This window comes from Vombatus ursinus, unplaced genomic scaffold, assembly GCF_900497805.2.
Source record: "Vombatus ursinus unplaced genomic scaffold, bare-nosed wombat genome assembly UNPS02014791.1, whole genome shotgun sequence".
Taxonomy (NCBI): Eukaryota; Metazoa; Chordata; class Mammalia; order Diprotodontia; family Vombatidae; genus Vombatus; species Vombatus ursinus.
The window spans coordinates 31,939,442-31,956,072 of record NW_020954569.1 but is presented as its reverse complement, the minus strand read 5'-3'; the positions used below and the strand labels follow the sequence as shown (position 1 = coordinate 31,956,072).

Sequence of the window (16,631 nt, the reverse complement as noted above, 5' to 3'; positions counted from 1 at the left end):
CTACTTCTCTGTCTCCTTTCAAAAATTAAAACAAAACTGAGTGAGTAACATTTGTGTATCACTGAAGAAGTCAAACATCTTAGAGCTATAGATGCCATCTACCATAGAGGTAGATAGTAACATTTACTGGCCAAGGTAAAACATATCCCTTTAAAAATCTAGTTGCGATTAGCAACTGTCTTCCAGTGGCTATCATACCAAAGAGGGTTTCTCCAAATTCAAGGGAAGCTCAGAGATCCCTTATTTCTTCTTGACACTGAAGCACATAGGCTGTCCATTGGTAATTGCTTGCTCTCATTCTATGACCAGCCCATTTTCTTCTTTGATATCTTTCTCAGGACTACATTATTCCAGTTCTTCATAGTTCTGCATTTGTTATGCATTGCTGCCTGCTCACACCCTCCATCTGATTCTCCATTGACTTCAGAGTGACATTCATTTTTAATTTATTGAAATCTATAGCATTCCATGGCTCACAGCCATACAAGGTGGAGTCTTCGTTACAGGGAGTATTTGGTCTCATTAAAAGGAACTTACTCCACTTAATTTTAGGATCCACTGCCTGTTGCTCCAATGCAGACTCTGCATTTTCACTGGCTGTCCCCCCTGAAATGCTCTCCCTCCTCACCTCTGCCTCCCAGTTTTTCACAAGTCAGCTAAAATCCCATCTTTGTCCCACATTAAGCTAGTAGCCTTTTTTTCCCCCTGAGATTACCTTCACTTTACCATGTATGTATATAATTATTTACATGCTTTCTCCTCCATTAGAACATGAGTTCCTTGAAGGCAGGAACTATTTTGACCTTTCTTTGTAAACGTAGTGTTATATAACACAATGCCTGGCATACAGTAAGTGCTCAATAAACACTTGTTATTAACTCTTTTTGCTTCAATTTCCTAATGGCAATCCAGCCCATTCCCTTCTTCCTGTTTAGTTTTGGGCCCAACCTGTTGTCTATTTGTAGTACCTATCAAAAATACCTATTTTGTTATCTATTTATCATCTATTATCCATGACTATATCTCTATCTTTACACATGTGTGCATATGTAGATGTATTTATACACATACTGATGTACAATCTATACATGTTATCCATTTAAAAATTAATAATCTGGACAACAAACATTCTTTATCCACTTTGTTTTTACCGAAAAGATGGATAGAGCAAACTCTTTTGAGTGATTATCAGTATCATCCAGAACGTTCTACAGTGTTTTGGGACTTGATACAATGATCACTATTATTTACAAATAGGAGCAAATGGAGGTCCTCAGCATTTATAGGAAATATCTTTTTCGACTCTGATCTGGATTTTCACCATGACAGTGGCAATCACCTTTGACAAACAGTATTATACCTCCTTGTTTTATGCATAAACTAATATTAATGACCACACTGTTGTCAGTTATCTCTATTATAATTTCTAAGAAATCTTGAACCATTTTGATTTCTATATCAAAATGATGGGAAGAGAACCTTTAATGTAACATTTTGCTCTACCCAAAGGTTTTAAAAAGATTATCAACAAAGAATATGCACAATGGGAAAATGTATTCCCTATATATTTCAGTCAATTGTATGTTATTGTGAAATATTGCTCGTGAAACCCTTCACGGCCATGGAAATGAACATGAAAATGTTAGACAGTACTATTAATAACCTCATCCAGGATACCACTATGCATGAATAGATAATTCTCATAAAAATATATATAGCTGAAGAGGAAGGCATCAACACTGGGAGTTTATTATATACGTTGACATTTGTTCTCCACCATGTTTTTCAGTCTTAACAATTTCTAAAACTTTTTCTATGTCTTTGATATCTCCCTTTCATTTAGGTATCTGCTTCCTCACTGTCCTCATGATTATGTTCCCTATAGAGAAACTTCCCTATGTATATAAGGTCTAATCTAGGGGATATCACTGTCTTCATTCTCTTCCATTTTTATATTATTTCTTTTTTTGTTTGTTTGTTTTTTTGCAATTGGGGTTTAGTGACTTGCCCAGGGTCACACAGCTAGTAAGTATCAAGTGTTTGGTCTGAAACCAGATCTGAACCCAGGTCTTCCTGATTTCATGGCCAGTGCTCTATCCTCTGTGCCACCTAGCTGCCCCTATATTATTTCTGAACACATATCTAGGCCTGTGATGTTAGAATGGGTGGCTAGATGGTGTTGTGGACAGAGTGCTGGGCCTTCCTGGAGTCAGGAAGACTTATTTTCCTGAGTCAAATCTGGTCTCAGACACTTAACAGCTGTTAAGTGGGCAAATAACTTAACCTTGGTTGCCTTAGTTTACTCATCTGTAAAATGAACTGGAGAAGAAAATGGCAAACCACTCCAGTATCTTTGCTAAGAAAACCCCAAATAGGGTCACAAAGAGTTGAATATAACTGAAAAACAACTGTACAACAACAACAACAATGTTAGAATCCAAGTGTGGTGGCTCTATTGTCCTTAAGGGTTAAAAAATTTGTTATAAATTTTTTTCATATCTTTTTCCATCTTTTCTTTTACCACTTGTACTCATTCTGATTTTCTTAAATGCACCCAGGATGACTGCTTATTTGTTTATCTCATCAACTATCCTTAAAACTGGTTTTACTTTATACTTCTCTCTATTTTTCAAGGTGATACTACTCATAATTTTCCACCATCCCTTTCTTTATGATTTTATAAGTTTATATTCTACATCTGTGTTGTCCTTGGTTGTCACAATACTCTGCTTGGTAAGTAAGTCAAGTATTCACTAAGGTCTTTTTTAGGCACTTATGGTCTCCTCATTATGAAAGTTGATTTGTATCAGTTAAATGTGGACATAAAGTAAATAACACATCTTAACAATAAAAAAATATGAGAGACATAATATAGTGACAAAGTTCTAAATGAAGTTCTAAATAAGACTATATTTGCATGTATTCTTAGGAGGATTGAAACTTCAAATATGAGTTGAATGGAAAGGGAAGTCTTCATAAAGAAAATACTTTGACCTTGAAGGATAGGAAGACATTGGAGGATAGAAGTCTAAGGGCTGGAGCATAGCATGAATGATGTAGTGGAATGAGTACTAGACATGGTGCTAGATGACCTGAATTCAAACCCTTTCTATCTCAGTAACCTTGGCCAAGTCACTTCCCTTTTATCAAGGGTTCTGAACCTTTTTGTAGGTCATGACTCTTTTGGTAGTCTAGTGAAACCTATGGACCCCTTTTCAGAAAAATGTTTTTAAATGCATAAAATAAAATACATAGGATCACAAAGCTAACATGGACCAATGTCACAGAGGATAAGAGGGAAGAGATTAGTTGTGATCTGAATTGTTCAAGGAAATATATGCACAGATGATAAAGTTACAGATCTATCAAAGTGTCAAATTAATGCTATTGAAATGGAATGGGAAAACTAACATTTCCTTTGCTCTAAAAAGAATTCTGGTAGAAACCAAATTCCTTGTACTTAAATGTCACCTTGCTAAAGATGGAGCGTCCCAATCCTATAATGCATATGACTGATTATTTTACATCTGTTTTTACATGATTGACTCTATTTCTTGCCTGATGACATCTGATTTTAGAGTTCTAATTTTATATTACCAATATGGTACTCCAACAGTTGCTGTTTTGCAGAACTGAGTCTAGAAACTGAAGGGAAAGGATGCCTAGAAGCTACAGTACTTCTCAATGGTTCACTATTACCTTGTGCTTTAACCTTTTCCCCTTCCCCCCCCCCAAAAACACACATGATGCCCTCCAATTAGAATGCAGGCAGGTGACTGAATAGCTACTGATTTGTTCCAAATCTCCTGGAGTCAAAAAGGGAGACTATTGATATCAATGGCAACTTATACAAAATAACTGTCCAAGGAAGAGGAAAGCTCAGGTGAATGAGTAGTTAAGATGAAATGTTCAAAATTGATATCTGATACTGATATTTAAACTCAATATGGTCCTAAATTTGAAGAAAAGGTCAAATTAAGTCTGTCCCATGGTTTTTAATGTACTTTAAACATAGAAGCTAATGAGGTTAATTGGGCAAATATTCAAAATCCTCTTGTGCCATGTTTAAATAGCTCTCTATGACTGACATAGCATGCCAAATCTTTCTCACATCACTAGGACCATTCTCCATATCTTCAAACAATTCAGAATGCTTCTTAAAAGTATTGTAGCCTAAGCATTTGTTTCGTTATTGCATGATCTATGACTAAAAAATTTTTGAGCACAAAAACAGAATGGCAGTTTAAAGTTGTGATACATTTTTCATTTTCTTAAAATGATTCCTTTTTCACCTTACAATATTATCTCCAATTTATCCTATAAATCTCTTATTTGTAAATTGTTGTTTGCATGTTATCTTCCCCATTAGACTGTGAGCTCCTGGAAGGCAGAGATGTTTCACTTTTTATCCTCAGACCTTAGGATGGTGCCTTGTACCAAATAAGAGCTTAATAAATGCTAATTGACTTGATTTCCAGTTGTAACAGAAAGCTTTTTTTTTTTAAAGGAAAAAGCTAAATTGTAGAGAAATGCTAAAAATAAATATTTTGTTTCTTTGATGGCATCACTGCATTATAATTGTCTACCTGTGCTTCCTTCACTCCTTTTCCTCCTCCTGTTCCCTAACTGTAGACATTTCCTAAGATTTATTCCTCATCTCTTTATTTTCCATTAAGTAACTCTGTGTGGTTTCAACTCCAGGAACATAATACCTGCCCTCTCCCTAAATTCCCCCCAGGATAAGCTTATCACCTGAAATCTTATCATCTTATAGATTGACTCAACTTATGATGCTCAATACTTTTCAGACACTTACTAGCTGTGTGACCCTGACAAATCACTTAACCCTGTTTACCTCAGTTTTTTCATCAGTAAAATGAGTTGGAGAAAGAAATGGTAAACCACTCCAGTATCTTTGCCAAGAAAACCCCAAATGGGGTCACAAAAAGTCAGATACCACTGAACAATAAACCTTTTAAGCACCCTCAGTTACCTCTGACTGGAGGCCCAGAGAGCAGAACAATAAATTCCCCCCAAAGTCTTTCTTTAGAGAGGGCTCAGAATTTTCCAGGTAACTTCTTTTTCTATGAGTGATCCTGCCTATTCTCAACTTCATGAACATCATGATAACTAGTACCTCCCCGCCCCCTTTCAGATTCCTTTTCTGTGTTGTATTCCCCCATTAGATTGTAAGCTCCTTGATAACAGGGACTTTTTTTTAAAAATTTGTATCCCCAGTGCTTAGCACAGAGCCTGGTACATGGAATGCATTTAATAAATATTCACTAACTATGGACTATTTATGTGCATATGCTCACTCAGATGGACAACAACAAATTCTAGTGGCTTCAGCTGTAACCTTATTTCTCTCTGGAGGTCCTTTTCTAGTTGAGGGACAGTTCTTCATGCATAGTCCTGTGGGTCATCTTAATGATGTTTAAAAAACTGTCTTCCCTAGCAATCTGGAATGATGCTGAAAGGGTTATAAAATTGTGCATACTCTTTGACCCAGCAATACCACCATTAGGTCTGTATCCCAAAGAGATAAAAAATTTGTACAAAAGTATTCATTCATAATGACTCTTTTTGTGGCAAAAAAAATGAAAATTGTAGGGATACTATTGTGCTATAAGAAATGACGAGGCTCTGATTCTTATAATCTAGTCACTGCTGAGATTCTTAAAATCTAGCCAATAACTTACTAATATTTAGACTCCTTAAGAGCCTGCCCAATATGACGCATGTTCTAATAAACCTTGTCTTTGGCTGAAATAAGGCTTGGGTCGGATTCTTTCGGGCAGGACCTGCATGTGGTGATCTCAGGGTCCCAGCACCCCTAAACCTCAACATTTTGGTGGCCTGTAAGGGGAAACTGCCTAACCCCAAGTTCTTCTCCAGTTAAGACTGGAAGGTATGTAAGACCCCCCTCCCTTTTCTTACTCTGGAGTTGACTAGATTATAGCCAACTTACTTTGGGGTCGCTCTCTAAGCCCCAAGGCTTTGAAGTGCTTTTTCGGGCAGACAGTTATGAGGCTGTCTCACACTCAGCCTGACACACTCAGGCTCTCAGTCCACTGGGTCGGTTCGAGGCCATGGACCTGGGTACATCATCCACAAGCACAGACACCCTATCTGGAAGTGTATGCCCAATTCTATCAATTCTCTTGGCGCTAGGGAATTGGGGAAAACTGCAGTTGCTTTTTGGTTCCCTGAAGCTTACTTACTCCCTTCCCTCTATACCTCTGAATCCTCCTTCATGGAGGTTACAGGGAAAAGTTAGAACAGCTAAAAATATCTTGGCAGATTCTGGAGGCTTTGTGATTGATAATTAAGGAGTTTTGAAACTCCTCCTTACAACCCTGGTCACTCTTTTCTCCCACTCCCTTCCCTTTGGTCAAGAGGGTATCTGTTAACCCCTCTCATAGAAGAGAGTTTCACCCTTTACCCTTCACCTTTGATTTTACCTTCCCCTACCTGGGAAAGGAAGGAGGTGGGAGGGGCAGCAGCTACAGTGTGGGCTGCCCTGGCAATGACATTGGGCCCTAGGGCAACCTTTGCCTGGAAGCATCACCCAGGTTCAGCACATCCTGCTCAAGGTAACGAAGCTAACCTCTGAACCTGGATAAGCATGCTCTTTTAAATTTGTAGTTTAACTGTTAATGATGAGATGTTGCTTCTCTGTAGTAATTTGGAAATGCATTTAACCAGACTGAAGTCACCTGATTGGTAATGGGTTTATTTCAAGTTTCAAATTGGTGAACTCTTTGTATAAGTTATGTCAAGCAACTTTTCATAATTTGGTTACCACTAAAATAATTTCACTACTGTTGGTTATGGTTTTAATGTGTAAATTTGCCAAAAGGCTTGTTTGGGTTTTGTCTTGTTAAGAATTTGCAAGTACATAGAAATAATCTCCAACAATTGGCTTTTTACACCAGGACAAATTTAAATTTCAGATGTAAATCCTGTAAAAGTTTTTCCTAAGCTGTGATTAGCGAAACTTGCTGTTTGAGGTTAAAAAAAAAACTCTTGATTTTATTTTGAGTGGTCTAGTAGATCATAATAATCCACTGATAAATCAATAATCTACCATCTGAGAAATGCCACAAGCTACTCAGAGAATGTGATACTGGTGGGAAGTCAGCACTGGGAAAAGCTGAGAGGACAATTTTAGCCTCAGTCTAAGATGGGATCCTCCTACCTCAGTTTCCCTATTATATTCCTTTGAAAGGGAATGTTACCCACCTGGCTATCCCTCAGTCTGGCTATGAGGTAGATTTGATACTGCATGGTTGGAAAACTGAATTATCTGAATCCAAACAGAGCTAAGGATGTTTTATCCTTTCATATTTGGGCCCTAAATCTAGTCCCTGCTCAGTATCTGGGCCTTGAAGTCTTTTCTGTCAGATCTGTGTCTTCCAGACTACAAGACATTCACCTACAGTTGGTAGCAAACAGTGGGTACCAGTCAATGTCCTCCCCCATTGTTCCCTGGATGCAGCCTGTGCTTGGTTCCAGTCAACATCTTTGGGACCCCCTTGAGGCAGGGACAGCTCTACGCCCCTTGCCAGCAGGAAGCAGTTTCAGAAGCCAAGACCTTTGCCCTTTACCCCAAAAGAATTTGGGTCCCATTTGTTTGAGGGGGGAATGATGAGAATGAGATCTAGACCCCAAAAAGGAAAAGTCCTGGACTTTCCCACATGGCCAAATCTCTGGAGTTCACCTGAGGCTATAATCTAGTCAACTGGCCTTTCTTTGTGGCCACACCCAATCTCCCAATTCTCTGTGCCCTTAACCTAGCCTAGAACTCCCTGTGTCTTCTGGCCACTTCCCACCCTTAATCCTATCTAGGCTCCATTCTCCCTTGGCTACCCCTGAAGTTCTATTACCTCATAGACTACTTGGCCACGCCTAGATCCCTCCCATAGTCTTTCTGTATATAAGGTCCATAATGTCTCTATTAAGATGCTCTGATTCTTATAATCTAGCCACTACTTAAATTCTTAAAATCTAGGCAATAGCTTACTAATGTTCAGACTCCTTAAGAGTCTGCCCAATATGATAGATATTCTAATAAGCCTTATCTTTGACTAAATAAAAAAAGACAAGCAAAGTGTTTTCAGAAAAACTTGGTAAGACTTACATGAACTGATGCAGAGTGAAGTGAGCAAAACCAAGAGACCATTGTACACAGTAATAGCAATATTGTACAATGATCAACTATGAATGACTTAGATTCTCTTAGCAATACAATGATCCTAGACAATTCCAAAGCACTCATGATGAAAAATGCTATCTACCTCCAGAGGAAGAACAAATGTAGTCTGAATGTAAATCAAAACATACTATTTTTCACTCTGTGTGTGTGTGTGTGTGTGTGTGTTTCGAAGCCTGTGTTTTCTTTCACAATATGACTAATAAGGAGATCTCTTTTGCATAATTGCACATGCATAACCTATATCAAGGTGCTTAGCATCTCAGAGGGAGGGGAAGGAGGGAATGAGGGAGAGAGTTTGGAACTCACAATTCTGGGAAATGAATATTTAAGATTGTTTTTACCTGTAATTGGGAAAAAGTATTATTTCAACCCCCTCCCCCAACTGGCTCCCCTACCTTGGATTCTACTGAAAAGAGAGCTGAACTTGGAACCAGAAAACCTCTTTGCATCCCTACTGTCCTTCACAGGATATGTGACTTGGACAAGTCATTTAATGTCTTTGAGTGTCAGTTTCTTCATCTGCAAAATGAAAACGGATCTTTAAAGCCCCTTCTAGATCTAAATCATGTGGTTACAACTTTCTTATCGTACCAATAATGGTACCAATATTATCACGGTATCAATATTATCTTAGTTACTCAGACCTGACAACTCAGTGCTCTCTCCTTATTAGAGACAGCATGGCTTGGGACCTCTCTGAACCTCAGTTTCCTCATCCATAAAAAACAAGTTGGTTTAGCTAGCTAGCCTCTAAGGTTCCATCCAGCTCCAAATCTATAATACTATGATCTTCTATAGTCACTATGAGAATAAATCTGGTTAATTTTTCCTTTGAAATATTTTCCCATCTCTATCTCTTACATTCCAGGCACATACCATCAATCTAGTCACAGTCTGAATAATAGCAAAGCTTGTCCCAACTACTCTCTCTGTCTTCCTGCCTTAGTACATTCCCTAAGATCTCTATGGAACATCAACATCAGGTGAAATTTCTTAAGTGCCACTATTATCAATCATGTCATCCTCAGCCCTGGTCCCCTCCTTCACCACTCCACCCCGCCTCCAGGCTGCTGCTAAAAACAAAAAACAAAGAAAACTGGAGTAGCTCTTCTGTTGCCTACAGAAAAATTTCCAAATTACTTTCCTGGCATTCAGTCCCCAGGCAGACTAGATCCCTTCTAGTTGTCCACTACCACAAACACAAAATCTCTACTCCAGCCACGCCAATATCTTTATTGTTCCCTATTTATTCCAGATTTCACTCATATTTTTCAATACACTTAGAATTTATCCCCATATCCTCTGTATTTATCTACATTTTACCCATCCTATAAGGTCCTCCATCAATGCCACCTTTTTAATGAAATTTTCCCTAGGCACACAGATCTCATTTCTCTGAACTTTAGCAGTGTCCTACACAAATTGGCTCTTGTCTTGAATTTTTATTTGACTGATTTACACGTACAAGTCTTATGAAATTGTAACTGATGAAACTATAAGTTCTTAGAGGGCAGGGGTCATGACTTATACTTCTTGTGTGTTCTTCATAAAGCTGAATAAATGCATCATGCATCAACTAGAAATAATCAGCTTCCCAGCAATCTCTCTTGTTGAATAATACATTTCCCTATAGGTCAAATACAGTTAGTACAAATATTATTGTGATGAAAAATTCTGTCTAATAAGAAAACTATTCTAAGCCATAGTTAATGGTCTGCTTTGACAATATGATGAAACAAAATCCCTTCAAGTCAAAAGAAATGAGATGGTAGCCTTATTGGTCATGATAATGTGAGTTAGCCCATCTTATTTGCAAGTCTAATTAGAAAGATATCACATGAATAAATGTCTTTTTATACCAAAGATATAGTTGACTTTCATCTTAGAATGAGGCATTTCAAACATATATACATATATATGTATAATATATATAATATATATATAACTTAAAGAACTACTAATCTCAGATATAAAGCTAACCATCTAGCTCAAGAACTATAGCAGTGATCACCTTTTTTGATAAAGTTACTTTTGCCAAAATCAGCATAGTCATGGAGCCAATAGGGAAAAATTCCTTGTTTTTTTTTTCCTTCCAATCTAGAGGGAGCAGAGGTTGTAAAGGAAGTGGCAATGACAGTATCCCAGACACAGGTCTTTCTCTTGTGGACTACGGTATGAGAGGCCTAGTCTTCTGAGAGAAGGGGAGAGAGCACCAAGGATTCACCTGTTTCCTAAAGGAGGCTGCCCTCATGGACCAAGAGGGCAAACAATCACCTGGAGGGGAGAAGGAGGGATCAAGTGTCCAATTCTAAGGCAGGGCAGAGAGTTAATTCACATGTTGAAATAAATTCCTCTGCTTCTTATATTGTGTCCATGCCTGATAAAAAAGAAGTTTCTGAAAACAAATTGTATTGTTGGAATTAATCTTCTTTGTTAACTGAGCCATTCTGGCATTTTCTAAGGGATTTCACTAAAGAGGAAAAAAAAGTGAAATGAGGATTGTTTTTTAATGAAGACTAAAATTAAATGGTTGGCTTCATCTCTAACAAATAAAATACTTTAATAAATAATGAGACTTTGATCTTAAGCCTATTCTCAAATTTGGGGACTAGGTGCAGTTTGGAAATGAAATAATCAGAAAGAAATTAACAAGAATATGATGAGTAGTTTCTCATATCACATACTTTGACAGTTTTAATTAGCAAGGATTAGAAATGTCAACAATTAGGGCAGCTAGGTGGCATGGTGGATAGAGCACTGGCCCTGAAGTCAGGAGGACCTGAGTTCAAATCTGGCCTCAGACCAAACACTTGCCACTTACTAGCTGTGTGACCCTGGGCAAGTCACTTAACCCAAATTGCCTTTAAAAAAAAATAAATGTCAATAATTACACTTCCTATATTTCATAAATCTGAACTTCAAAAATAAATTTTTTAATTTTTTTAAAGTTTAATTTCATTCTTAACATTTGGGATTTTTGAAAAAAATATTTTTAACTAATCATTATTTGCTACTGTAACTTTCATATTGGGGCTGAAGGCAGGGTGGGGTATTGACTTGATTTTCCAAATACATTGCCTTAAATTTAAAAAAAAATCATAGTTTGACACTATTAATCACCCCTTCTTGAATAACCCTCCTTTCCTGGCTTCAGAGAAATCATTCTCTCCTAGTTCTTCTGATTTTCTTCCCACTTGAGCCAGTTCTTTTTCATCTTCCCAATCTTCAAATAAGGTGGACTGAAATTTTAAAGCAGTAGATTGGAACCAAATTTCTTTTCTCCCACCAACTTTCATTCATGATTTAAATAAGAAGAAAGCATAAAAAAGGTAAGCACAGGAAATTCTTTAAAATTAGGCATTTTCATAATTCACATTAGTGCCAAATATTACCACTGCAAACTTGAGGCAATATGGATCATAAAGAACATACCTATTAATTCTTTATTTCTGACATCTAAGGCCATATTCCGTAAAGCTGTTGCAACTGCACACACCACACGATCATTGTCTATTCGCAGCAGCTCCACTAGGATTGGTAGACCCTTTTCTTTTCGGACAGCAGCACGAATATACACTGACCACTGTTAGAGAGAGAGACAGAGAGAGAGAGAGAGAGAGAGAGAGAGAGAGAGAAAGAGAGAGAGAGAATGCTGTTTATAAATATTGTAATATTGTTGTTTTTTCCCCCTCAGGTTACCACGTAGAGAAGTAAAGGAAGTTGTGTTGATAGATTACTCTTAATGCTTTAGGAACATTACTGAACATTTCTGTCCTCCAAAAAAAAATACGAGTTTCAAGTATACTTCATTTTTCCCATGCCACTATTTCCATTTTGTGGGTTGTGAGTTATTTAATAGATGTATATTTTCAGTGCTCTATAATGTAGGCATCTAAGAAGAGAAGGTGAATTAGGGAAATTTTTAAAAAGATGAGAAAAGAACTCTGGGGAAGGAAAGACTGAGAATAAGTTTGAATGTGGAACACATTTAAGAAGGGAAGAGGGGATGGTTCCTGGACAATACTTGCAGAATTGAATTCTAGGAGACAGTTGATTGGGAAATAGAAAAGAAATTATAGAAAGGGAGATGTGGAGGACAGCAAGTGATGAGTAAGTCAGGGACTATAAATCAGGAACATAGATTTTACTTTATTCTTTGTACCCTGAGATCGATAGCTCCAGAATCATAACTTTTTAAATTTTTAAATGAAGAAATATATGAAAGTTAGCTTTGGCCCCTTATATGACTTTGCAGAATCATTCCTATAGCTAATGTTTAACAAATTCATAGGATCATAGAGTTAGAGCTGGAAAGGGCCTTGGAAATCATCCACTGCAATTGCTCATTTTATAGGTGAAAAAACAGGGACCTGAAGAGGTAAAGTCACTTATCTGACAAAACGTAGCCTCCTTGAGGTCAGGGACTGTTTCTTTTTTGTCTTTGCACCCCCAGCATTTAGTACAGTGCTTCGCTTAGAGTAGACACTTAGTAAATGCTTATTGATGGATTACCTAAATTCATATAGTTACTAAGTGCCGGGATTTGAATTTAGGTTCTCTGACTCTAAATTCAGGAATCCCTTCCTGATCCCACCCTAAATCTGAGATATTAGAATGGCAAAGCCATCACAGTTGTGTTAATGAAATACATTAATATCCACCTTTAATTTATAGACATGGTAAATACAAAATATGTGTGTGTGTGTGTGTGTGTGTGTGTGTGTGTGTGTGTGTGTGTGGGGTGTGGTGGGCAAAATGGAGCACTGACATAAAAGTAAATGAATTAAAATGTGCCACCTATTGAAATTAGGTTCACATTCCACAGATAGAGAATACCACCCATGAAATTAGGTTGGTGGAAAAGGACATATTTTTGGTTCGTGGCAATTATTTTTTCTGGAGTGGCAGGTTCCACTTTTTATATCTTCTCTCCCCTAGGCCTCATAGAAAAAGCAACTTGTATACACTTTTTACTTCCCCCTCCCTCCCCCAAGCTGGCTCTCACCTGTGGCAGGCAGGGTGCCCCCTCTGGCAGTGTACGTAGGGCATGAACCATGCCTGCCACATCCTCCTCACAGCCCTGCATGAAATACGAGATTTGAAAAAAAGAAAAAGAAAAAAAAACTTCATCCCATCCTATATTAGCAATGACACACACAGACTCATCATTCCCGACTTAGGCCATGCATCCATATCACATCGTTTTCTTAAGGAAGCCTGGGGCAGCTAAATGTGTCTGTTCTTAGCTAGGGCTAAAACTCATTGCTTCCTAGGCCTCATTCCCATGAGGCATTAAGGGTAACAGCAGGGAAACTTCAGTACTGTAAAGGGGAATGAGCTAGAAGTTCCATTTCAAAGTTCAAAAAGAAAATTTGTACCTTTTGAGTAGGGATTGTTTCATTTTTTTGTACTCACATTTCCAGTGCTTTGCAATGGGCCTGGCACACGCTAGGCATTTAAAAGATATTTGATTAACTGATCAAGGATTAAAAATTTGATTGATTTCATTAAGGATCAAGACCTGATTCTTCCCTAAAACTAAAAGTACCATAGCCACAAACTACAAAAGGGGGAGAAATTAGAAATCAGAATTATATCATGGTATGTGTCATACCAGTATATTTTCTTGAATTCCTTTTAAAAGGAGGTGGTACACAAATAATAAAAAAAATTAATGCAGACATGCAGTAGTACATATAATTTTGTTCTGAGATAAACATTTGCAACTATTTTTTATGATCCTGGTGGGAATCACAGAGAGTAGGGAGATGGGATCTATGACTTTTATTCATTCCATTTTTAGTTCAATCCCTTCCGTTATGGGTGCTGTGAGTTTTATTCCACTAATCAAGAGTCCTTTAAGGCTGCCCTCAGTCCTCTTCTCTTCCTTTTTATACTTCTTCCTGGTGAGCTCATTTATGCAATGCCATAATGCAGATGACCACCAGTCTCGACCTTTCCCATTAGCTATAATCTCATCTTTCTAACTACCCAAGAGCTGCCTCTACCTAGATGTATTAAAGGCACCTCAAACTCAAAATATCCAACACAGAGCTCATCACTTCCCTCCAGAAGGTGCCTCTTTTCCCAACTTTGTTTATCCATATTATCATCCTAGATTTAAGCTACCGGAGGGCAGGGATAATATCTTTTTTAATCTTTGTACTGTCTATCATAGAAATTCACACATATAAAACACTTAATGAATGTCATTGAATAAATGAATGGTTCTGTTGCTGACCATTTTATGCTCTTTTCAGTATGTTCATTTTCTTTGTGTGTATGGAATCCTTATTAAAAAAAATGGAGGATAGGTTTTTTTAATTGTTGGACTTTCCTGTGTCTTTTTTAGCCTACCATAATAAATTACCATGGCATTTGTTTGGCACATTAGCAAATACATTAGTAGAGTTTGCATGCAAAGCCTTTGGTGAATATTCAGAAGTTCAACAAAAATGTTTTGTAATCAATAAATTTCTTAACTCCTTTAATCTAGGCTATTTTCTTTATGTTACAGAAGGAAAAAAATCACTATATTAAATATATATAATATTAACATTGTGTATGCAGTGAATAGAGTGTTGGACTTGGAGTTAGGAAAGCCTGAATTCAAATTCAGCCTCAGATACTTACAAGTTGTATATCCTGGGCAACCTAACTCACTCAACTTGTTTCCTCACTGTCAATGGGGATATCAATAACATTTACCTTTCAGAGTTATTGTGAGCATAAAATTAGATAATATTTCTAAAGTACTTTGCAAACCTGAAGGTATTATCTAAATACTATAATAATTAATAATAATTATTATTATCTTATTTCCTCACTGCTTTTATCTTGAAGGAAGCACAATTTATATCAGTATTTTCTCAAATGTCTTTATCTTCCCAAGTCATCTTTGTTAAGATAGACTTCTGCCCCAAGAGAAAGGTTAGGAATGAAACTAAACTACTTTTCCCTGTTCAAAATAACTAAAATTCAAAATACTGAACTGGAATTCAAATTAAAAATGAAGACTGTGTTAGCATACTGTTAAAAGTTCTACTCATAGTAATTTTAATTAACATTTTTAAAGTTGTGCTAAATTTTTATATTAAAGTTAGAAAAAGGTTGTTAAAATGTTAGTTGATTGATGGGGTGTATACATTAAAGTACAAGAGATTCTTGCTTAAAAGGTAGATTGTTCATGAAAGGTCTATTAAAGTGATTTCCTATAAAACGTTGTCCCAATATTGACTTTTAGTGTAAATTAGGAGATGCTTTAAACTGGTTACTTCATCTGTAAAAATTACAGAATTGGACCTGACAGCCTGCAAGTTCCCTTCCTATCTACATACAGGGTTCCAGGAAACTATTATTTAATCTTTATTTGATAATTCAGAATGACTTGAGGATCCTCATATGCTTCAGGATGACAATGAACCTTTTCATCAAGCAGTAATGTGGCCATACTAGTGCACTTTGTCCTGACCCCAAGATGTATACTGGAATCGTTATTTATTGTAGATAAATCTCTGGTATCGGCTTACTTGGTTATGTTCCCATGATTATCCGTGTAGTAAGTATCTGAACCCAGATCTCACCTGAGTCTAGGCCTGGTTCTCCGTATATTACAGTGGACTCTTTCTCACACAAAAAAGTATTAATTTGGTCTTTCTGGTTCTTTGTGTATCAGATAAAGAGGAGTTGATCCTAAAATAATGCTCTGAATATTAATAGCAATCCAGAATAATACTCAAAATTAATCACAAAATAAAAGTCTGAAAAATGAAAGAAAAAAATAAACCCCAAACCAGTGAAGTATCAGAAACTAAAAACTATTCCAAGTCTGGAAGTGGAAGTCCCTAAAATTTAATACTTGAGCAGTGTTTTCACTGCCTTTAAACCATCTTTAAGATTTTGTTTTCTTCCTATCACTAGACCTTTTCTAGGCATTTTCTTCTGAGGACAACTATTGCTGTTTTATAACAAATCTATTGGTCGTTAAGATAGGAGGAAATGGGGCAGCTAGGTGGTGCAGTGGATAGAGCACTGGCCCTGAAGTCAGAAGGACCTGAGTTCAAATCCGGCCTCAGACCAAATACTTGACACTTACTAGCTGGGTGACCCTGGGCAAGTCACTTAACCCCAATTGCCTAAAAATAAAAATTTTAAAAAAAAAGATAGGAGGAGATGCTACCACAAAAAACTTACATATCACAATCTTGCTTAACAGTGGAAGAGAACCCCAGCGTCTACTGGAACATGTAATTAATTGGTTGGCAACTTATCAATGCCCAATAATCACCAGCAAATTAATAGGCAGTTCCTGTTCTGACTAGCCTGTTTTTTTTTTATAATTCGGTTCATGATTGTGATAATCTTCATTAGGGGATATTAGCACTTTAAAAACATTGATAATAAAAATTGCCAA

General features: G+C 37.0%; 1 protein-coding gene across 1 annotated transcript in view; it reads right to left on the bottom strand.

Moving 5' to 3' along the window:
• The window catches only part of CTNND2 (catenin delta 2), a 912,708-nt gene that overhangs the window by 113,139 nt on the left and 782,938 nt on the right, over positions 1–16,631 (bottom strand). The window contains exons 15-16 of the mRNA XM_027869022.1: positions 13,224–13,298; positions 11,651–11,801 (exon numbers count right to left, since the gene is read on the bottom strand). Of these exons, the coding sequence (XP_027724823.1) occupies positions 11,651–11,801; positions 13,224–13,298 (226 nt within the window). The remainder of the gene's footprint in view (positions 1–11,650; positions 11,802–13,223; positions 13,299–16,631) is intronic.